This window comes from Phoxinus phoxinus (assembly GCF_949152265.1).
Source record: "Phoxinus phoxinus genome assembly, chromosome: 21".
Classification (NCBI taxonomy): Eukaryota; Metazoa; Chordata; class Actinopteri; order Cypriniformes; family Leuciscidae; genus Phoxinus; species Phoxinus phoxinus.
In genome coordinates this window covers 14,112,505-14,137,966 of record NC_136896.1, presented here as the reverse complement: position 1 = coordinate 14,137,966, position 25,462 = coordinate 14,112,505, and the positions used below count along the sequence as shown (strand labels likewise).

At 39.3% G+C, this 25,462-nt stretch overlaps 1 protein-coding gene across 10 annotated transcripts in view; it reads left to right on the top strand.

Annotated features, from left to right (window-relative positions):
- Positions 1-15,017: 15,017 nt before the first annotated feature.
- The window catches only part of svila (supervillin a), a 68,792-nt gene continuing 58,347 nt past the window's right edge, over positions 15,018-25,462 (top strand). For 7 of the 10 annotated variants that reach the window (XM_079596303.1, XM_079596305.1, XM_079596304.1 and 4 more), the window contains exon 1: positions 15,018-15,218. Coding sequence is in view for 3 of the 10 variants with exons in the window: in XM_079596294.1 (XP_079452420.1) it covers positions 23,656-23,683 (28 nt within the window). In the remaining 7 variants the exon portion in view is untranslated. Of the gene's footprint in view, positions 15,219-23,573; positions 23,684-25,462 lie in introns of those variants that run through there. The other 3 variants (XM_079596294.1, XM_079596293.1, XM_079596298.1) reach the window with 2 other exon arrangements.

Sequence of the window (25,462 nt, the reverse complement as noted above, 5' to 3'; positions counted from 1 at the left end):
GTTTTATTTTCATCCATTAATTTTATGTGTAACATGGAAAGGAGAAATAATTTGCTTGTTTCCTCTTTAACAGGTTTATAAAGAGTCATATATAAAACAAAACACAATTCACATGTTTGGACTATAGCAGCGCTTGCATTCTTCTGGGGAAAAAAAGATGATTTTCTTTTGCAATGCATTTAATTAATGTATAAATAAAGTTGAAACCTTTTTAGAAACAAACATATAAATGATAATCAAACACATTTGTTGAACAAATGAATGCCAAGTAATAAAGAAAACCTTTTTCTCATTTTTAAAAGTCATTATTTTGAGTCATTATTTTGAACTTATTTTGTTTCTCTCACTCAGAAGTCTGGAAGTTTTGCCATACTGTGATAAAGTTGAAATTCATCCAACATTCATTGTTGTCACTTAAAATTCACGTTTACTTTGAAATTAAAACCATTCAACTTTTTATGCTTAATGTTTTGTGCACTTAGCGGGATAGTCCACCCAAAAATGAAAACGTTCACCAATAGAGTGCTGCAGTCGTGATGTCAAAACCCATAAGACTATTTCCAGCAAGATTTTCCTATGGGATTTAACCTTTTTTTTTTTTCTGGGTAAAATTCTTTGGTAAACATAACTTGGCAATTACACAAATTCATTTTTTAAACATGTTTCCAATAAGTAACTACAGTAGATTAGAATATTAGGGGTGTGGGTGTTTAGCCTGGAAATCCAGACCTAAATCTGAAAGATTAACGCTGAGCAAATTCATCTTGTGCTCTCACGAGAACTCTGGATTTCCAGGGTAGTGGGTGTTTGAAGTTTACATTGTAAAACAAAATGTCCACCGTCCAAGTATTGTCAAGTTTTTTTTTTTTTACCACAGATCTGATTTTACTCATTAATTGAAAACCCCCATTATAAAAGCCCATTGGAAAATCTTAAGGGAACCACTGGCGAATTAGTCTTCCAGGTTTTGATGTCACGGCTGCAGCACTCTACTACTCACTCTTATGTTGTTCTAAACCTGTAGGCATTTATTTCTTCTGCTGAACACAAAAGAAGGTTTTTTGAAGAATGTTCATAATAAAAATATTTTGGTTTCCATTTACTTCCTGCCACCATGGATGACGCTGTGCAGGAGTTGCGCCCCTCTTTGTTGACTTCTACCAACCCCACCAACGCTGATTTATCTGAGGTGAGCAGTAGTCCTCCATCTAGTTTGTTTACATCCGCTAATCCAATCATCCACCGCCTCCATCATACCGTGGTTAATTCAGCGTTCTCCTCAACTTTCCTGGAAAACTGTGGAAATTCTTCAATCTTCAATGATTGCTATAGTGACTGTATTACCCTCTGTCTCCTTCTGTTTGTGCCACCACGGTTGAGTCCATTCGCACATTCTAACTCCCACATTCCTCTGTGTAGAGCATTCACCCAATGCTCGCTGGCAGTTTAATGTGCCCCGGCAGCCACCGTACTTGTGAGATATGGCGCCTGCGCAGGAGTGGTGGTGTGGGATACGAGGCTAGGCTACCTGATACAGGAGTTGTATGATGAGACTAATAAACAGAGTTCGGTTTATAAAGTATTCCCTCTGCCTGCTCATTTTACATGGTGTCAGAAGTAAACACGGACACTTTTGATCGTGCAGTTCATTCATCACGGAGCGCACTAATACTTGCCGGTCGAATAAGGACAGTAACCAGCTTCTAACGTTGCTACCGGCTATCCTTCCTGCCAACGGACATATAGTGCGTCATGTCGGACGGATTTCGCAGACCGGACCCCCTTGTCTTTGATGAGAACATCGCGGAGAATTGGCGAGTGTTTGAACAGGAATATGACATTTTTATCGCGGCGGCACACTCTGACAAGCCGGCCCGCACACAAGCCTACATTCTCCTCAATCTCGCAGGATCGGAGGCAATTGAAAGGGAGAGGTCGTTCGTCTACGCACCCGCGGTGAGAGGACCCGACGTTGACGACACACTGGGACCCATCATCACTCCGGCTGAGTCAAAAGAGAACCCCGAATGTTTAAAGAGGAAATTCCGGGCGATCTGCAGTCCCCGAATAAACATCATAGTGGAGAGACACAAGTTCAATACACGGTTCCAAAACCAAGGTGAGCCATTCGAATCATATGTCACAGATCTAAGGATAAAAGCAAAGAGCTGTAATTTCGGAACACTGCAAGACGAGCTCATCCGTGACAGACTGGTCTGTGGCATAACTGATGATAATCTAAGAAAAATAATGCTGCGCGACAGTGAGCTAACTCTAGCTAAAGCTATCTCACTGTGTCAAATTTATGAACAAACAGAACATCACACCAGGGTATTGTCATCGTCGCATGCTCCTCCTAGTGTTGACAGTCTGCAGTACAAATGTGGGAGGAAGCAGAGATTTGAGCCACGACAGAGGGCACAGACAGGGAGAAATGAACAGCCTATTGTCAACTGTAATAATTGTGGTGGCAGCCATGATGCCAAGAGAGAAAGTTGTCCAGCTTCTGGTCAACAATGCCATGCATGTAAAAAATGGAACCACTATAAGAAATGCTGCAGGTCAGTGCAGAGATACTCTAGGATGCAAAGCTCCAGGGAGTCTGTCCATCACCTCGAACTGAACCAGGCCACGGGCAGCACTGTTGAAGATGACTCATTCTGTATTGATGGAATAACACCAGTTGTCGTGGACACAATAGACTCAAATGTACATGAGAAAAATGTAGCGTTCGCCACTGTGCACATCAATGGCAAAGCTGTGGAGATGAAAGTCGACACAGGTGGACAGTGCAACGTTCTATCCTATGATGCTTTTAAACATGTGGAGAGCAGGGAACCGATTGACCGCTCAATAATTACCAACCTTGTCGCATATGGAGGAAACATGATCAGCACTTTGGGCTCAGTCGTCCTACAATGTCAGCTTGCAGGTCAGCAATACAAACTACAATTCCACATTGTGGAGAGGAATGTCCAGCCACTACTAGGCCTACTAGCAAGCCTACGCATGAAGCTAGTGACACTGAGCAAAGATGTTCACCAACTCAGCGTGAACACAGATATCAACATGCCACACAAGATCTTCACAGAGTATGCAGATCTATTCAAGGATGAACTTGGCAAGCTACCGGTGACATATTCTATGAAAATAGACCCCGACGTGCAGCCCGTCGTCCGCCCAACACGCCGCATCCCTGTAGCCATGCAGGACAGAGTGAAAGCGGAGCTAGAGAGAATGGCAGACCTGGGTGTCATCACTCCAGTGTCAGAGCCAACTGAATGGGTGTCATCTATGGTAGCAACAAACAAGAAGCATACAAAGGACATAAGGATCTGCATAGACCCCAAAGATCTAAACACAGCTTTAAAGCGCCCCCATCATCCGATGCGCACGGTTGAGGAGGTTGCAGCACAAATGGCCAATGCAACACTGTTTTCAGTACTGGACGCCAAAAGCTCATTTTGGCAGATATCCCTGGACAGTAAGTCATCTCTGTTGACCACATTTAGCACACCTTTTGGACGCTACAGGCTCCTAAGAATGCCGTTCGGAATAAACTCAGCCAGCGAAGTATTCCAGCGCACAATGGAACAGATATTCGCGGGGTACCCCTGTGCCATCATTGTCGACGACATAATCGTCGGAGGCCGCACGGAAGCGGAGCATGATGCAAACCTAAGGAGAGTGCTCGACCGTGCGCGCAAAGTCAATCTGAGACTCAACCCCCTCAAGTGCAAGTTCCGGCTGACAGAGGTAACCTATGTCGGTCATGTGTTCACCAGCGAAGGCCTGAAAGCAGATCCCGATAAGACCACTGCAATCACTGAAATGCCTGTTCCCGGAGATGTGACAGCTCTACAACGATTTCTAGGCATGGTAAATTACCTGGGAAAGTTCGTACCAAACCTGAGTGAGTTAACTGCCCCTCTCAATCAGCTGACACGCAAAGACACAGCGTGGTGCTGGCTGAAGCAACACCAAGATGCATACGACACATTGAGAAAATGCATCTCCAGTCCGCCTGTCCTGTCATACTACGATGTTGACCAACCAGTCACACTCACGTGTGACGCTTCCCAACACGGACTGGGAGCAGCATGTTTACAAGGGGGCAGACCAATAGCCTACGCATCAAGGACAATGACTGAGACCGAGACACGCTATGCCCAAATCGAGAAAGAACTACTGGCAGTTGTGTTTGCGTGTTCGCGTTTCAATGACTATATATACGGGAAGCCTGTCACCATAGAGACCGATCATCAACCTCTGATCACCATCATCAGAAAGCCCATCTTCTCAGCGCCTGCACGACTGCAACGCATGATGCTGCAGCTCCAAAAATACAACATCGACCTGGTCTACAAAAAAGGTAAACACATGTACCTGGCCGATACCCTGTCACGCGCACCTAGAGCGTCCACACTTCAACATGTAAACGAGCTGAACGACTTTGAGGTCATGTCAGTCAGCCGAGTCTCATCCAGCCGTTTAGATGAACTGAAGAGGCACACAGCAGAAGACGGACTACTGCAAACCCTCTCCTCTGTCATCAAACACGGATGGCCCGTCAAACAGCATAACGCTCCACCATCCATCAGTTCTTTTTTTCCATTCAGAGATGAGCTCACCATCGAGGAGGGCGTCGTCATGAAAGGTCACAGACTTGTCGTTCCCCAGTCACTGCAGAAAGCGTACACAGTCATCGTGCACAGAGGACATCCAGGAGCGGAGTCCACCAAACGCAGAGCCCGGGACATAGTGTTCTGGCCTACTATGAGCAGTGACATTGACAGAGCAGTACTCTCATGCTCTGTTTGCAACAGTCAGAAGCCCCATCAGCAGAGAGAACCACTACAGTCACACCCAGTTCCGGACCTACCATGGTCTACAGTAGCAACTGACATCTTCGAATGGGATGGCAAGCATTTTCAGGTGCTTGTAGACTCATACTCCAACTGGTATGAGATTGACCTTCTCAAGGACATCACTTCTACAACAGTCCTCACAAAACTGAAAAGACACTTTTCCGTGCATGGCTCCCCACATCTCCTCATCTCAGATAATGCCAGACAGTACACTAGCCAGAAATTCAGAGATTTTGCTGCACAGTGGGACTTCAGGCATGTAACCAGCAGTCCTGAGTTCCCACAGTGCAACGGCTTGGCTGAAAGAGCAGTGCAAAGTGCCAAGCAACTGATGGAGAAGTCGAAAAGGGATGGTACTGACGTGTTCCTTAACCTTTTAAACATGAGGAATATCCCTCGTGATGCACAGCTTGGCTCACCTGCACAAAGACTAATGTCAAGGCAGACCCGTACTACCCTCCCAGTCAGCAGACAGTTATTGCAGCCAGCATCGCTCAACACCCAACAAGTCACAGCCCAGCTCCAGAAGAAGAGGCTCTCCCAGAAGCTGAGCTATGACAAGTCCAGTCGTCCTCTTCAACCACTGCTGGAAGGCGAAGTGGTCCGGATGCAGACCCCCCGGGGGTATGATCGATTGGGCACAGTAGGAAAGATCTGTGAGGAGCCGCGGTCTTACATCATCCAGTCTGGAGGCAAAGACTACAGGAGAAACCGCAGACACCTTCTGCCTGTCACCGAGCGATCTCCAAATCAGCCTGACTCCGTCTACCTACAGCCCTTAAACCCAGCTGCCGGTGAAACGCCTCCCATCTACGGGGAGGAACAACGGGATCCCGCGAACATTGTACCACCGCCAGTCCAGGTACCCGTAGCTACTTCGCCTGCCCACGTTGGTAAGAGCCCCTACACAACACGTTTTGGTCGTACAGTCAGACCAAACCCCAAATACAAAGACTGAATATTGGACTATGAATGGACCACTTAATGTTCGGTACGACAACATTGTACTAAAAAAAAAAAAAGAAAAAAAAAAAAGTAATACCTTCTTTGGATACATTGTTTATTATGTCCACGTTCCAGTCAGTTTAAACATTGAAGTTCTTATGTTCAAATTGAATATGGTTATACGTTGTTGATGATATTATAAGCTAAAGAAAGGGGATGTAGAGCATTCACCCAATGCTCGCTGGCAGTTTAATGTGCCCCGGCAGCCACCGTACTTGTGAGATATGGCGCCTGCGCAGGAGTGGTGGTGTGGGATACGAGGCTAGGCTACCTGATACAGGAGTTGTATGATGAGACTAATAAACAGAGTTCGGTTTATAAAGTATTCCCTCTGCCTGCTCATTTTACACTCTGGAATATCAAGATTTTAACTCTGTCTTCTCATTTCAAGAGGCCTCCGCACCTTCCTACCCGTGGGACTGCACCACTGACCTCCTGCCGGGCGCTAAACTTCCTCATGGGTCTATCTATCCCATCTCTCAGCTGGAATTGAAGGCTATTGAGGAGTATATTGAGAAGGCTCTCCGCCAGGAATACATAGCCGGTGGCCTCGAGTTTTTTCTTTGTGTCCAAAAAGGATGGGGGTATATGTCCATGTATTGATTAACGAGCACTCAACAACATCACTGTAAAGTACCACTATCCCCTTCATCTGGTTCCTGCTGCCCTAGAGAAGTTGCAATGAGCAGCCTGGTTCACCAAACAGGATCTTCGTAGAGCCTACAATCTCATTCACATACGCAAGGGTGACAAATATTGGGTGATGCCTTGGCAGAGAGAAAGTATGACATCTAGAACATAGAACTACTAGCTATCAAGTTAGCCATGGAAGAGGCAACACTGGCTAGAGGGGGCCCATCCTCCCTTCACTGTGATCACAGACCATAAAAACCTAGACTACCAGAGAATGGGAAAACGGTTGAATCCACGTCAAGACAGGTGGGCCCGCTTTAATTTTTTCTGTCTCCTATTGCCCGGGGTCCCGTAATACCAAGATGCCCTCTACCAGTTCAATGCTCCAGAGCAATGTGAGGGACTGCCTCCACTGATCTTACCTTCTTAGTGTTTTTATGTCCTATCCAATGCCCAGGCCACCCTCCAGGAACCACCCCCAGCAGGTTGTCCACCTCTGCTAACACATCTTTGAAAAAGGACCTCGTAGAATCCATTAATTCTTCACCTGCTTCTGGTTACCCTGGAGTTTCTCAAACCCTTTCGTTTCTTCGCAACCAGTACTGGTAGCCACAAGATCACACAGAATGTGTCCGGGTTCATCAGGTAATGTCTTGCCTGCACCATGGCCAAGAGTCCTCGTCACTTCTCGCCACTTACCTCTACCGGCACCCTTGGTCACACCTAGGTGTGAACTTCGTTATGGATCTACCACCATCAGGCGGCTGCATGACGATCATTGGTTGTAGTGGAAAGATTTTCTAAGGCCTGCAAACTGATTCCACTGAAGGGCTTACTCACGGCATTGCAGACAGCAAAGTTTATCTTTCAACACATATTCAGAAACTTCGGCATTCCTGAAGACATCTCTGACCATGGGCTGCAATTCATCTCTCGGGTCTGGAGAGCCTTCTTCTAGGTGTGACCATTAGTCTATCTATCCTCTAGTTACCATCCCCAGTCAAACGGGCAAAGCTAGCGCAAGATTAAGCTACTTGCGCGCTTACTGCCATGACCAGCAGGTATGGCACATTTTACATTTTTGGGTGGACTATCCCTTTATCAATAGTGATTTGGCGAGCAGGATGAGGCCGTAAGAGAGCGGCACAAGGTCTCATATCTCTCACGGAGGAGCGGACGCATAAAAGGAGGAGCGATGACAGTGAAGGACCAGGCCTACAATATTTTATTTGATGTTTATGTTTTATTTTATGCAACAGCACTCGTCCGTGAGGGGCTACTGTCTTTCACTTTCGTTTTGTATTTGTTTAGTTTATTATTAAAGCTGTTGAATGTTCGCCGGTTCCAGCCTCCTTCTTCCCACAACATCTAACCTTGTTACACTGGTGCCGAAACCCGGGAAGACAGAGGAACGCGCTGTCAAAAAGCCCTCGCCTTACCGCTGTGGGGAATCCGCGGTGCCATCGAGCATGGTGAGCAGAGTCGGTCGCCATGGACACTCGAGGCGGTGCGCTGGAGTGAGTGGCCGGGGGACTGTCGAACTCGCTGCCAGCCACCTGGGTTCTGGAGGGGCTGCCGTCCGTGAGGGAGCAGAGGAGTTGCCGCCGTTTGCCCGGAGCCAGCTGCCATCCGTCATGATGAGGAGGAGCAGGGAACGGGGGACTCCTGCCACATGCCCAAACTCGAAGGAGCCGTCGCCGTCCACCAGGTGGCAGAGGAGTGTCGAGCCATCCACCGAGGGCTATCCAGCGTAAATACCATAAATACGCTTCCGTCTCCTTTTCTCTAACCTCGTCTATCTGTACCCCCAGGTGCCGCAGCCACCTTGTCCCGCCTTGATTTCTGATGAGCGACGCACCGGTATCTTATCTTGCACGGAGGAGCAGAAGCATAAAAGGAGGAGCGACGACAGTGAAGGACGAGAGAGGCCAGGCCTGGACTATTTTATTTGATGTTTATGTTTTATTTTATGTGACAGCAGTCATCCGTGAGGGGCTGCTGTCTTTTACTTTAGTTTTTTATTTGTTTATTTATTATTAAAGCTGTTGAATGTTCACCGGTTCGCCTCCTTCTTCCCACAACATCTAACCTTGTTACAATAGCATCTTTTCTAAGATTTGATAAGAAGGCAAAGTAAGAAGAAAAAGTCTAAAATTAAGTGCAATTTACAAAAATTTGCATTATTACATAAACTTGCTAAACTTCAATGCAGATAGTCTGAGTATCACTATGGTGCCCTGAGTGGCTCACTGTAAATCTTTCAGCTTTCTCTCTGTCAGCCTGTCTGCCTCCTTCTCATGCCTCTGTGTTATTTCAAAAGGTCAGGAACATAAATCACCAGCCATTTTCAATTACAGTCACAGGCGAAATTGTCGGTTGATGAGTGTTTGTGTGTGTGTGTTTGTCTCAAGTTACAGAAAGAAAAGGTTAGGCTAAAGAATTACCCTTCCATGGACTGAGCCAGAGCCAATGGCCTTTTCTACAACTGACCCTTAGTTGAGAATTCAGCCGCCAGCAAACGGACATGAGCTCATTCCAATTTCACCAACATAGAAAAAAGCCACTTATTGTCTGTCTAATGCATTTGATTTCACCACCTAACCGACCTTTCAGAGCAATCTCAGTCCACTCACTTTCCACTGGCAATTGAGGAACTACTTACTGTCAGTACTTCAATCCAGATCGAGATCATGCAACGGAATCCTTGCTATCTTATCCAGCTTGTCCAGTGTGATTCAGTCAAGTTCATTGCCAAAATGCATTTTATGTTGGATTGCCATGTGGTTTTTTGTCCCAAGCTCTGGATAAGGTTTAAAGTGATTGTACTTGTGACAAGGATAGATGGCAGACATTCTAGTTCGTAGTCTTCACAAAGTAAAAAGATCTAAAAGTGTGCTGTTGACTGGTAATTCTTTCCATCAGAATCATGTTTGGAATCAGGCCCGGCTCCACAGGAGGGTTTGGCCCACCTAATTATGAGCTTGGCCTGCCCAAGTCAACTAGAACCCACCATATATCCCACAGAGAAAGTCCTATGACCCATCGCATGGAGTCTGTGTGAAATATGGAGGAAAAAAACATTTATGCTTTTCATTTACAGTATGTCCCTCCCCCCTGCTGATTTCCTAATTCAGAACAAATTCCAAAAGAACACATTTTTTCACTGTATTTTTTAAGGTTTGTATCACTTCGCTTGTCTGTGTTTGCTTGTTCCAGGCAGACTGTCAGTCATTTTGTTTGTGGTGGGAAGTTTCAGTGACTATTTTGCAGGTTACAACAATATACCAGTAGGTGACAGCAAGTGACCATTTTTTTGACTGGGCAGTTTAATCATTCAAACGATCCATTAAAAAATATCGATTAATTCAGCAACTAAACAATTTTGAGTGAGTCACTGAATTATTTTCTCAACCAATTTCCGTTAAAACGAAACTCCACTACTTGGTTGTAATTTACAGTTGAAATCACATTTTGGTTTGGTTTGTTGGATGTGCTAAGTTCTGTTAATAGATCACCAATACCTTTAACTATTTAAACTAGACAGAGGATTGCTTCTCTCACACTCGTTCATTCTGTTATTGGGCCTATTTGTCAGTTTCTCTCTCTTGTTCTGTAATTTTTCTGTTTAAATGAGTGAGTGGGTGGATGGCTTTAAATTATTTAGTGAGAGTAACTGGAGGCCACATACATGATGAGATCTTTCTGTATTCAGCCTCTCAATTGGCTTGACTGAATAATGCATATCTGAGAGTCATATGAAAGTACAGTTTGACATAAACACAATACAGCCACAGGGATGTTATGGTTGATCCATAATGTTATTATGATGTCTAACTCAATGGGTGGAGAGGTTGGTCATATTTGAGGCCTTTGTATTATTTTCCTTTACTTTATTTTAGCACATGCCGTGTCTCAGCAGGGGCTAAAAATATCTAACTCTGCTCAGCATGAGCATAAAGCACTAATACAGTTTTTCTCAATTTGTATTATTTAAAAGATTTGTATTATTAAAAAGACACATTACATTACAAATTCAGTCATTTTAGTCATCTGAGACATTGCTCATGTGGAAAGCATTGCTTTTTAGCTATTGTGCATCTGTGTTGTAATGTCAGGACTATTTTACTCGTCATTTCACACCTAGTTTGCAGTGTTTCAATGCTATTTTTTTATTTTATTTTAGCCTTAACACACCAGTGGGCCCACAGCCATACATATTTAAAACAATAATATCCTATACTAAACCTAAAAGAATTGTGGAAATATATGGTTCAGATAACTCAAACCACATATGGAAATGGAGGTGCCCTTAAATGGGCAGTAATGGAGTCTGTTTGTCACCTAGTGAAAAAGTTTGGTACTGCGCCCAAACAAAATCTTACTGAAAGCTCATTTATCGACCTACAATTCAAAACACAACTTGTTCAGATTTTAGGCTTTGATTTTCTTGCAGTTTTAGAGTCCAACATGTTTTGAAAATATATATTTTATATAAAATAATGAATAATAAAAAATTTACATTGTACATTTTCATAAACTGAAACTTCTTTAACTTTTTTTTTCACTTTCTTAATTTATTTCACTTCTACAAAAATCTGCTAAATGTTTTCTTTAAAACAAGACCAATCTTACGTCTATATTCCAACGCGTTCTTGAATTACAACCATTTAAGTTCGGAATGTGCATTTTCATGTCTAAAAAATAAGGGAGGATGGGCATTGTTTAAAACGCTTCGATCTGAAGGCTAAGCTTATAGTTTGAATCTTTGGACTAAGGAGTTTTAATTTAAGGTCCAGTTTTATTTACAGTTATTATCTAATTTTCTCTACAAAAGAGAACCAAAGCAACCAAAGCCTTTGTGCCATGCGAGATTAATAAATCATAAAGTAGGAGATGAGTGTGCATGCAAACTGCCAAGGACAACCGGTCAACAAGAAGTCAAGCTTCGTAATTCTCCAGTCAACTTAACCCATGATTAATGTTTTTTGCTCTCAAAAGACACATTTTCCCTATTATCTGGATACTGTATGGTGTAACCTGGGTCCATTGGATTTTTATTAGGCTTTTTTTTCCTCTCACTTCCAGTTATGTCTGATTTAATAGCATCTAGCTCCCATAAATCTGTACTGCATGCAGATTCATTGTTGTAGGCAAAATAGACCTCCTATCATTCTTATATAAGGTTCTCGCTCTCTTCTCTAACCCTGAGACTCATCAACACTAGCCCGTGTAATAAGTTCTGTTGTTGTCACTCTCATTTCACTCCATGCGTTCATTCCTTTCTGTTTAGATCTGTTCCTCCTTGTCCCTCGTGAACCATCCATCCTTCGCTATCTGTCTCATGGCCTCAGAAGAAAAAGAAACAAGGCCTCAGAGCTTGGGCTGTACAGTGTTGTGTTCAAGTGGCTATTACTGTGATGATCACAGTGGAAAAAGCTATTGAATAATTCATATTTGTCATTTTTATTCTGTACATGTTGCTCCCAGTTGATAGCATTCATGCCTTCACTGTTGCTTGAACTTGCTTTTTTCTGCTGATCTGTATAGCTTATCTATCTATCTATCTATCTATCTATCTATCTATCTATCTATCTATCTATCTATCTATCTATCTATCTATCTATCTATCTATCTATCTATCTATCTATCTATCTATCTATCTATCTATCTATCTATCTATCTATCTATCTATCTATCTATCTATCTATCTATCTATCTATCTAGACCTGATATTGTTTATAGTTCAATAGACTTTATATACGCCAGGAATGTAGGGAGTATCGTAAAAAAAAATGTAAGGCTCTAAAACTTAAACATGACAAATAAGCTGCTTACTAAATTCTTTAATCAAACTAACATATTCTTTGGTGTCAGAGTTGGAAGTTTGTCACAATCTCCACATACAGTTTCATGAAATAATCGTCAGTGCCACAGAGTTCAGGATTCTCTGTATGTTTGCCTGTCCACATTCATATGCTTCAGACACTGAGGATATGAGCTGTAACCAATGAACAGAACCTCTTTGACCACCACGGTACACTGGTGGCATTACAACAGCCTGAGTCAAAAGAGCATTGTTTATCCCTCCTTGGCTGAAAAAAACAGATCTGACCTTACACATCCTGATTTTTTTTTTAAATACAAAGATTGTGGTTTCATTTTATGTGTTTTGTTTATTTTACACATTGTCTGCTCAGAACATTATAAACAGTGTTATATTATTATATGATATTTTTAATTAGCTTTTACTTTCATATTTTCAGTCATTTTTATTTCATAGTTGTTTTAGTTGTAGTTTAGTGCTTCAACTTAAGATTAATTTAAGTGTTATTACTTATTACAGGTTTTTCTCAGTCACTTTGGTACATTTCTCAGATCAGAATTGAAATTCTCAAAACTACCTGTTCAATCTTCACGTCATTGTGTCATTTGTGCACATCAAAAAAACAGTTTCTCATTTCTTTGAACAAGATGCAAATGCTTTGGTACATCCATCTCCATGCAAATGATTATACAATTCTCTGCTGTTTCCTACATTATCAATTGCTTATGTCATGTTGATCAAAATGTATTATAATGGGTCTCTGTTGAGTAGTCTCACCCCCCACAACATTTAGGCATTAGTTCATAGCATAAGTCTTTACATGCAAAATGGTTGAACAAGTTGTCATAATATGTCATAATATATGTCATAATATAGAAGATATTTGTTGCGATGTGGATGAGAATTTGTGCCAACTGACAGGAACGTCAGGAGGTGTAGGAAGATTGCACTGTAATTCCTACAGCACTGCATGTGCAGTTTTCCCTAAGGAGATTGTCCTATGTTCACATTTCTTTTTTCTTTTCTTTTTTTCTTTGTGCTATGCAGTGCTGTCTTTTCCTTTCTATATCGCAATGACATGGTCTGTTAACAAATTACAGTACAAACAGTAAAAGCGTTTGCAATCAAACTCACTAAGGTGTAACCTACAATTTACAATACAGTAATTGTCATCAAAACTTTAGCCATAGTTTACATCAGAACATCCCTCCAGAGTACACTGTTATATTGACAACATGACTAAGCAATTTGACTGTCTTATCTGTACACAATGACACAAGGAGTTGTCATTCTAATGGCACTGACATGTTCATTGACACAGATATTGACTTTTGAGAGATGAATTAAGGATTTTGAGCAAGAGACTTTTACAGGTAATCCATGGTGTTTTGCTATTTGTACGAATTGTTTTGAGAAATGCACTTACTGTTTTGGAAATGTCGAGGATGATTCGAGAAATGTGCCAAAGCGACTGAGAAAAACTGTAATAAAATTTTTCAAAAAAATGTTTTCAGTAGTTTTGTAGTTAACAATAACAACACTGATTAGAACAGAATTTTTTTTATATTTATGCATAATTTTCATAGATCCTGGTCTGAGTGCTTTGCATGAGACTTGAAATGCAATATCAAGACATAAAAAGCAAGATCGCTGATGCAGGTCACATCTGTTTCCCACATATCAAAATACCAAATGGATTTGCAATCAAATTTCCCTTTGGCATGTACAATGACGGTTATTTATTTACTTTATAAACTTTATTTACAGTGTTCTACAGCAGAATTCTGCTTCTCCACACAAAGAGGATTGAAGTGGGTCTTATAATATTAAAATAATGTCTCATGTATATACCTCACAATTACAGTAAATTAAGATTTCATCTTAATACTCACAGAGAATACATTAGACTGATATTGAGGAAAGACTTATCAATTTGTTATGAGAATTTAATCCAGCACAGGTGTTTTACTCATAAACTGGATGGACAGATTTATCACCAATGTATTCATGACCTCCAGCTTCTCCAGAGACTATATTGGAATCAATGCACTGTGAGATTTCCAGGTCTGGTGAATGACAAGTAACCATGTTTGAAAGGCTCCAATAATGTGTCACAGCTCTTCTGGGTCCATTGTCTCATACTTGGTAAACCACATTTCCCATGTTTTGAATTTGTTACGCCGCCAACCAACAATCGTTGTCTTTTCAAACTTCAACTCTCTGAACACAAAGACGTCTTTATTGCTGTAGCTGAATTTGTATTGTAGGGAATTTGGTTGCAAACCACAATGATATTTGACAGTTAGTGTATTCATTCAAAATAATGAATAATGGAAAGGCTGATGATAAGGGAACAATTGCTATGTCTATTATGATTTCCAATGTACACTTTCACTTTAATAATTGTTGGCTATATCATTTATTTACTCACCCTCATGTTTTTCCAATCCAAAAAGCAACAAAAACAGAGATGTTTGAAAGAATGAGTCACCAACCATTCAACTAGGCTATGGAACAAAGATACAAGTCCCTAATAGTTTGTATAACATTTTCTTTAGTGCTCTACAGAACAAATACAACTATGCAGGTTTTAAAAGTCTGGTAGAAAAATTATGACCGATTTAAAAAAAATTTTTTAGGGTGGATCCACTATGCCTTTAAGATTAAGCTCACGTCGCCCGGAAGCTGCTGAGGACAAATGCAAGTTCGAGGCGCGTTCTAGTGAACGTGAATGACAGACAGACGGGCGCGCGCGAGGTGTCTCTGCACTCACGCAACTCATCAGTTTTTCAAGATATGTTTGTTGAGATATTTTTTGATGATGCCTTTGTATTAACGAACAACAGTTGGGAAAAAACTCCTAAACTTCAGTGACAAGTATCCCACGGGTAAGTTGTTAAATTAATTGTATAACGTTACATTTTGTTGGATTTCGCTTGTGCTCAAATCCCTAAGTGAGTTTTGTCTTGTTTTTAGCAATTAGCCGAACAATAAACACAACATAAATAGTTTTGTCTTTAAATTCTCTTGAGTAATTAGATAAATAGTGTTAAAAAGAAGCTGTTTCTCCTCAAGCTTGTTGGTGGTTTGTTTTTGTCATTTTGTTTAGCGGTCTCGGAGAGATTTTTAAATCATTTACAGGTATTATGTATTTATTTCCTTAGTTTTACTTTAACTAAGCGCTACAGTTGAACAGTAGTAGGCTAGCCTACGACTATAATTTTGTAATTGTTTCAGGAGTTCACATCAAGGATTCTTGAGTATAACAGTGGACATGATGCGCGCTCCCGTGCGCCAGTAATTGAATGATAGTTGTGCTCACACGTGGAAAGTGTGCAAAATAGACCGTGAACTGAAGTGATAAACTTTATTGAAGTGTATCCGTAAGGTAGGTATAGGGTGAGGTTACGAAGCGCCACGTAAAGCGTACCCAGTGGTCTGTTTGTCTTTCATTGTGGTTAAAGGAAGGGTCGCTCCCGTTACTTGATACACTACATGTTTCCCAGCTGGGGTGCGCGGCCATGAAGCGCGCTCCTGAGGAGATGCAGTTCTCAAAAGCAGAGAAATTAAATTAACGTGACACCTGATGACTGGTGCTCTTATGATGTGACGGACTCGTGTGTGTCTGTGTCCTTTTGCAAAATCCAAAATTTTGCTCTGTTTGTTGTATTCAAATTAATGTAAAAGTAGCCTATTTTTGTACAACTCTATGTATAGGCTACAATTTGCACACAGAGTAACACAACAATACCAGCCTTTGTTGCACTGCACTGGGTTATTTTATTATCTAGTCTCATTTGCATTGATCTAATGCAGTATAACACCACCAGTAAAGCAGCCTTATGACTTTTGTGGTTCCTTTTTTCTGTTTAGTTCTGCCAGAAACAACTTTGTTTTTTACATCTGGGCCTGAATTGGTTATGGGAAGTTGTTCTTCGGTGTGAGATGCTATAGTCCGTCTAAAATATAGTCATTTTAAACATAAATTAGGCTACATAATCAGTTTAGAATTATAGGCAAGCAGTTTTAGAAACTGTATGTACTTGAAAAAGAAAAAAAATGCTGAAAAATTGACCACTTTAGGGCATAAGATACACTTTAGATTATACCTAGTTTTAACCTAAATTCTTGATATCTATTTTTTTTTTAATTGGCTTAACGTTTTTTTTTCCCTAAATGTTTTCTTAAAGTTATATTTCTTTTTTTCATCATATAGATTTTATTAGAGATGGTGACCTAAATGCACATGGTTAACATATTGCATTTGTGTTAGTGATCCGAATTACATTTGTGATAGTGATCCCGTGCCAAAGAGCCCTTACTGTTTTAACCAAACAGTAATGAAAGCAAGTGTATAAACTTTTACCCTCGCATTTGAATGATGCATTTATACAGGCAATAAGAAACAAATTCAATCTCATTAATTTACCTTCTGCACTATTTGCCTTAGCAGGCTGTCAGTTTGTTTAAGAAATGGCTAAAATAGGTATAGAACAATGGCACAGCAATAATAAGAGCATATTGCTGTCAGTTCCCTTTCTTGTTTTCAGGGTGTGCCTGGGTTGCATTTGGAAGTCCTTCTAAGTCTTAACGATTTCCTGCTTGGCCTTTAAAATCTGAGTTTAATGGGTTTTGTAATGCTGGCAGCTATTAGCATAGATCTCCAACAAGAGGGATGGAGAGTGGGTAATAATGCTTGGTTGGTGTAGTTTGAAGCAGAGAATTGGCCCAGTAATGTAGGGCCTATGTCTGTTTTATACTCCAAAGAGATTAAATGTTCAGCGTTACTGACATGTTCGTCTGTCCATTAGGGAGAAAGTAGGCTAAAATGTTTATATATTAAACAGATTTTTTTGTTTATTTATTATTTTTATCTTAAAAAATAAGTTATAATCTTAGTTATAATCTGTAGAGCTGATCATTCCTAGTCGTCTTTTTAAAAATATATTTTAATAAGATTAGTGCAATTCTCCAGTAGGAATGGACCGATCTCATTTTTAATCATAATGATTAAAATCATACTGTCCATCCCTATTTGTTTTCTTCATGCTAGTGATGTTCAGGGGAGCTTTGCCTTGTGATCATAGCTCTTATGTTTCATAACAAAGCTGTCTTTCCATAGGCTGTTATATTTCTGCAAAATCAGCCAGTGGAAGGAGCATGATGTGGATTACAGAACAGGATGTCTAGTCTAGTAAGTTTATGGTTAACCTCACTTTCCGTCTGTGGTACTTAAGTCAGGTGATGTTGTAATGTATACGTTCTGCTCAAAGCTCATTCCTTCAAAGCTTCAAATCATTTTAAATCTATAATTTGTATTAATTGGTTAACTTTTTAACGGTCTTTGAATTAGAGACCCAGCTGGTGGTATTAAAGTTGTCAGTGGTTTTACACGTTAAAAGTGAATTTAGGCATCACATTATAAAGAACAGTATGAAAAAAATATAAATTTTGAGATTTGCTGAAAAATATATTCAACAGTTTAAATTATTTGTTTAATAACATTCAATTGGTATAAAAAAAATTATTTTAGTGTATTTTTGTAGTTTTTTGTTTTGTTTTTATTTTACTTTAGTAGAATTACAGTGAGAACAGGACAATGATGCAAACAGTTAATTTCGACTGTACAGCAGCTCTAAAAGAAAATAGTGTCATTGTTCAGCTGAAGTCAGTTCAGTGTTGATTCAGTTCCATTGTAAAGATCATCAATTATTAAATTACTTAATTAAAGCAGTTCTGCAGAAAACGGTGATGTCATCTTTCATCTCAGTTCAGTTCTCATCCAATTGTGTCAGTGCAGTCAAATCAATAATACCGTTGAATATGAAGTGTCCCTAACCTTGGGAGAAATCAGGGTCAGTCCGGGGGCGACAACGAACGAACACGGTGTGATTATGATTCAGGCTACAAGTCAGAATCAGATTATGAATTGGTAGCGCTAGCATTCAAATATTACAATTAACAATTTTTAAAAATAGTTTTACTTTAATGATACTGACATTTTTTTATTGATATTGCTCAATTACTGACATGGTATTGGTATTACTTTTGTTACCTGACTTTCCTTGTATACTTTTGTTTTAAATTAACAGTGGGGCCTAAAATGTTTGACAGCTGTTTTATTGTACTTGTAAATGGCTTAAAAAATAAATATCTATCCTAAAATATTTTGCATGAGTAATAGATCAGTTTCATTCTACAATGTCTCACTCTGAGGAGCTATGTGGAATAAAATGAGAACATTTACAAAGTAAATATTTCCTTTAAGTTTGTCTACAATATTATATAAACATGACTCATATAATCTTACAGATACAATTATTTTTTCTAAAATAAAGAAATTAGAACATTTAATGTTCTTAAAAGTGCCCTTCCTAGTGCCCCGGGCCTTCTTTTAAACAGCCCCATTGTTATCTCAGAGTAAAACTTTTCTGTAGACCCTCCTGCTTTCTTTCTGAGTAATGGCTGACCCTGTTGCATAAGTGCTGACATCATTGTTAGAGACCCAGCACTGGGGTTTGAAGGCAGCGCGAACCGGTGTGGGGCCCTCAAATCTCCCCCCTGCACTGGGATGAGGAGCAGCTGGGGCTCCTGAGGCATGAACTTCACTGTTGAGAAAAGATTGTGAAATAGTATGAACTGTAGCACAACAAGCACCTGGCTTGGTAGTGTGTGCCTTTTGTATTTGGTTTCTCCATTGAAAGATTTTGCCTGGACATAACCTTTGGGAAATTGCTCAGGGATCTTGTTAAAAAAGAATGCTGTTATTCTTCAGAACAAAAGGAAGTGCAGAGCTGTAGGTGCTACACTAGCAACAGCACCAAGTTTGACCGTCTTTCTCATGTTATTATTTCTGTTCATTTGTTGTTTCTTAAAGTTCATCCAACTTTCTCCATATAACATCTGTCTTTGGGCAGGTCGTGCTTCTCAATACCATTGCTGATGTATAAATGAATTTGTCTGACGTTTAACTTACAGAAGTAGCAGGAGACATGCAGCTTAATTAAAAAAAAGTAATTTTTTCACAGGGGATGAAGTTTTAAGTTTTTGAAAGTTAAAGTATGTTTTTATAGTACACTGAATACTTCCTGCAAAGTTCAAGAAATCTGATTCCTCATGATATGACCCATTTTAAGCTTCTCATTGCAGAGTATAAACACAATCATACGCTCCTGACCATAGACTGACTTAGCACCATATTTACACACTGACATACCTTCTGCCCAGGCACACGTAGTTAAAAACGTATACTTGGTGCTCACATGAGGATCCCAGATGTGTTGATCGCTCAGAATGTTCTCTGGCAGTGGGCCACATGAATTCTGGAACTCTGGGAAAAACACTCTGTTTCTAAGGCCTAATGAAGACATTGTCCTCTAATGGGGGCCACAACTGTTATTGTTCTTGAGTAATTTGCTTGCTCAAGTCTATGTGAAAGTGGGTCACAGCAGAAAAGCACATCCGTTTCGAGGTTAGGAAGGGTCATATCTTTGTTTTTCTTCCACTCGTTCCTTTTGCTGCTGTTGTGACCACTTAGAGACAGCAGTGCTTTTAGGTTGATTCTTTATGTGCACCGTCAGCTGTTTGAATGCCTGCTTATTTGATTTGAGATGCTTTGAGGAGGTTAAATCTATGTAATTGCATTTGTTTAAAATATTGGTGCCCACTTGATGGAAGTTAACAACTCCAGACAGTTGTTAAACTATGTGTGGTTTGCAAATTGCATTTGGTTAGTTTCTTAATGTGGAATATGCAGGCAAAGTTGTCAATCTTTTCCTGGCTGGATTTAGTCTTTCTTTTGCTCTCAGGAAAATCATTCGACTTTGGCAGGTAGTCAGCAGTAATTTGGATGGTTTTTGTTTCTGTAACTTATTGTGGCTTGAAGTAAATGATGCCAATGAAATCAGTTAGCCAAGAAACACAAAATGAGATCGTTTATTGGTATTGTTTAAGTAGAAATTGATCCAAGCTTTTTATTGGATGCACCTGAGGTTATCTAGTAATCCCTGCATGTCATGAGGACACACTTCAGAAAAATACTAACATGCTTTGGACACACACGTCTTATTTTTCCTGGTTGCCTGCTGTATGGTTTGTTGTAGATGGATTGCACTCTAAATGCAACTCTGTTTTTCATATCGATTTGTCGATATACAGCCTTGTCAGTTGCCTGTGCAAATGGTCCTGAACTTAAGCAAAGTGGATGTTACAGAGGAAAAAAGGAAGGAGGCAGTTTTTTGCAGAGGTGATGGGTTCAGTCTGTGGTTGAGCGAGAGAAAGAGAGCGAACATGATTTTTCAATTAAGGCTCCCCTCAGAATTTTCTTCGTAAGAGTGCAAAAAGCCAGATCTGGAGGGAGATCAAACCTCCACCCAAGTTAGTGCATGTGAAATTATGCACACACACACAAACTTTTTTTAATGTAGGCTAGAGTAACGGAGAACCCACCCCATCGTGTTTAAAATCTTTCTCTTCAACGTAATTTAAGTAGAATCCCAATGTTGTTGTGTGGTATTTTGACAATGACTTCATATTCAACCCTGTAAGCTAGTAGCACTGAATCATTGATATCAATGCACACACATGTTCTGTAAATATGCAGAGGGAAAACCCAATTGTTGTGAACTTGCGATCCAATTTGCTGTATTCCTGCTTTATTTAAATATTAAACTGCTCTCTCCACACACCTTCCTAAATGAGCTACAGTAACGTCTCTAACTCAATCTGCCGAGTGAAATCCAACAATTACAATCGGACAGATATTATTTAGACATCTATAGCATGAAATTTAGGAGGAATATTCAAGTCATTTACTTGCAGAGGGTTGTGTTGATTTCATATATGGGTCAATGACATGAAGTGCATATTTCTGTGTCAAATAATAATTTGATACATTCATGACTTGTAGGCCTATCACTTTATTCTATTAAACCCATTTTGGTATCTTAAACCCCCAAAATGTCAGGTGGCACAACAGTTCGCACAAATGACCAAACTAAGAAAATATATAAAATTGTGTTTTGATAAGAAGTTCAAAATAAAATACTAAGGCTTCATTTTAAGTTTGAAACCTTTCGTTAAGCAAATTGTGTAAACATCAGTGTAGTTGTAAAGCTCTTTACTTGTCATTGGCCCATATAGTGTACCTTCAGTTTATGTATTATACACTTTTACTGGAAACAACCTGTTCCTTGCTTTTTAGCACTATGCAGGAAAGATTGTTGTCTCCATGTGCTTCTGCATAAAGCTTTGCATAGTTTCCATATTAAAGTTTGTATATACTAGTAATCTATGCAAAAAATAGTTTACACGTGTAAATTACATGTAAATATATCTTTACACAATGTCCTCTTTATTTAGTGTATTTTGTTGTGTAAAAGTCTGAGACATAGTGAAAATGCTTCTGTTGTCTTCTATTTACAGTTTTTCATTGGTCTCAGACTTTCAGACCTCATTATGTTTGAGTTCTCTATACTGTCCTCAACATACAAGCCAGAAGTTGCAATATAATTTGGTAAAACATTGGAATCATGTTGACTTCAATGTACTAGTTTGACACTAGAGTTGTTCAAAAGAATAGAGGAAATGCGTACACAGGAAATTGGGCACTTTACAGTTTTATGAGACCACTGTCTTTTCTCCCAGTAATGCTTATCAAAAGATTAGGCATTATCTTTGCTCAATATATCTGTCAGACATAATGCAGTAATGGAGAGATAAGTCTCTAAGTTTCATTTGATCGATGGAGAAGCGGAGATGGATAAATTGCCTAAGGAAAGACATGGAAAGAGGACGGGTACAAATGTCTTTCCTCTTTATTATCCGTTCCTGTTCTGTTACTACTCTGTGGTTAATGGTTGGCCTTTTGAAAAGCATTCACAGAGATGCAGTGATGCCACATTTAACTAGGCTATATTTGTTTTCCTGCCCCATGCTTTGCATATATACAGTAATGTCAAGCTATATATTTTACCTGTCTTAATCTAATAATAAAATAGGTTTCTAACATTTAAGTATGACATATTTGTATTGTAACTAGTAAAAAGGAGACCAACAGCACATAAGGAAAGAGTAATAAATAAAGTAAAACAAACTTCATAGCAACGAGACCCGCTTTGTTTACTTAATGTGTAGAGCCAAAGGCTAACTCTAGCAAATACAATTTCAATTTTCTTTTAAAAGAACCCAATGTGGGTAATGATCTAAGATATATATATATATATATACGCATTGGGGCAACCACTGAAAATCATATTATTTTTTTATCTGTATTGTTGTAGTCTAATGATTGTCTAGTTACTATTGTCAAAAAGCAAAAATCAATTCTGAATATTGGTTATCAGACTTAAATATTTAGAAAAATCAATATTGATATTCGTAATATTCATATATACAACAGTATCTGTCAGTCGGTCTTGTTAAAAAAAAAAGTATATTTGTAGATTATTTTCTCAGAATGTCTTGTCGGCAATTCAAAAGACTCAAGTCAGCTTTTCCCCAGATACAACAGATTGACAACTGTGATATTATTGGTCATTTAATTTTTTCCCCTCTATCCATTATGCCTAAAATTACATTTCCTATAAAATCTCTCCCAATTTCATGTATGATTATTTTTTAAATGTTCAATATAGAGTACGTGTCTTTTTAAGTGTCCCTCTATGTTTGTTTATTAATAATAATCATCAGGCTTGTTCACAGATCAGATCTGGTTGTTTTTGGCAAGAACTGAGTTTTCAGTTCCTTGCTGACACAGGGAGATGCAGATGTCCTAACGAATAAAGAGGCTACACTGATTGTGTGTCTAGCCAGATGGACCAACTGGCATCGTTCCATGATATTTAAAACGAAATGTTTTCCTGCAGTGACCCACTTGTTACCCTCATTAAAAGTTTTCCATGTTGATTTGTGCCTCTATCAACACCGCAGCACTAATGAACGGTTATCTCCATTCATTTTGAGTTCTTGATGAATTGGCCAGCTTTTTGTTATCCCTTTGTGCCCCTGGTTTGGGCCAGCCGTTGTAGCTTTGGCAAGGTCCGATGTCTGTTTTCTGCCTGCTACCCAAAAACTCTCTTGCATCTTACCGGTCATAAAGAGTTAACCTCTAACAAAAACACTCTGTGGTCAAAGAAGCTGCTCTGGTGTGAAACCACATCATGGTTTTGGGCACATTGTCCTGTCACGTGTTTCTCAGTTCACTGGGCTGTCTTGTCCTTCCCAGACCATCCCATTTGGCATGCCTGTCTACAGTGACTACAGTCTTTGTAGGATGGATCATCTCTGATCCTAGATTTCACTCTGGTGTCATGTGCAAAGAGAGAAATGCTAAAGGGAGAGAGCATGTTGAGAGGTAAAGTGCTTATAGATTCAATCTTTCTTACTCTGTTTCCATGCTGTCATATTTTTGCTTATCTAATCTTGAGAAGTTTGGCAGATGATGCTTATCCAGAGATCTGTTTATTGTTGTTTCTTATTTTGTTAAACATGTCAGTGAGGATAAAGTTGTGTGTTATAAAGCCTCATGGTTTTGCAAATTTTAATGAGGCATATAAAAGAATGTTTTTTTGTGTGTTGGAGTTTAACTCGTAATTTTTCCCATTCCCCCACTGTCACTCAAACTTGCTTTGCCTAAAACTATATTTAATAAGGTATTATAAGATTAATAAGGTAAAAAAAATATTCTAGTGACAGAGAAATGTTTATTCAGGGATCCAAGGTTGCCCTGCAAAAATGCATTGTCATTGCTATTAGTATTTTGAATTGTGTAAGAGTGTCCTGCTTTGAGCCAAGAACATAAAGCAGAATAAACTGCTGATTTCATAGAGATGATTCCTGTTTGTGTGAACACAATTGATTATGCAAGGATTATTTCGTTGATTTGGAGGTTTGAGAGTGTGGTCATTAAATTTAGCTATTTACTGGTTTATGAGTAAAGCGTGCAAAGGCATAGGCTATATAGTAATTGGACTAAAAGTGAAAACACAACAAAACAAGCAACTGGAAAACTGTCCTGCCACTTGTCATGGTAAAAATGTATGGACAAAACTGAACTTCACTGATATGTCTTGGCTTTTGCCCAATTGAATTAAGTCATTATCAGTTTAATTGCTGTTTGAGGCCTCTATTTATTATTTATCTAAATGAGGACATACTTTTTTATAGTTTATATATATATATATATATATATATATATATTATAATAATTATAATTTTTCACTTTTACAAAAATATTACAAAAACTATAGGCTAATAAACAATTATCTCTCCAAAGGAATATTTTGTTTTATTTAGCTAGACAATAAGTGTTTGCTGGAGAGGCTGTTGACTAATAACTGTTAACTTTCCTCAAAGGTTACTGATAAATTGTTTACTTGACCTATTTGCACAAGTGAAGACAATAAGGAAAAAGAAAAGGAAAATAATTGGCTTGCGTGTGTGAGGGTTTTTAGAAGCGGCACTAGGTGGAGCTCTGTATTCTTTCAGGTGAGGATCTCAGCCATATTCAGCATTTCTCTGTTATTTGTGTGATATCTCTATCTCTCACACACTCATTTGCTATCCATTGTTACTCCTCACTCTTACAGATTGGAGTAATCTTAAACAGCCATGATCTGTTTAATCTCATGCTGACACCTAGACTCTGTCCTGCACACTGTCATCACGTTTACTCCAGAGATCCCTCTCTCTGTTTAGTGTACATCATTAGAACATTAGTTTTGTTAAGAGAGGAAACAACTTGGACACATTCCTTTCACAACGTGTTACACATTTGCTTTGATCTAAGAGGCAGCAGAATGAAAACGTTTTTCTTTTTTCTTTTTGTACAGCAGTTAGTTCCAGTCTAGTGATTTAGACGACCTACTGTAAAGAAAATCGGCCAGGAAAATGAATCTCCCAATATTTGGCCACTTTCAGATTAACAACAAACAGCAGTTTATCTTTTCACTTGGTCAGTTCCATATTCTATATATTGGTCATATCCATATTCCATATTCACAGCTTTATCAGGACAATTTGAGTAAATGTTAAAATGAAAATAACTTGTTTTATTCAATAAGTATGTGCTACTGTTCAAATGGTAGTTTGGGTTCATAAATATGTATATAAAAAAATCATACTTTAATCAGCA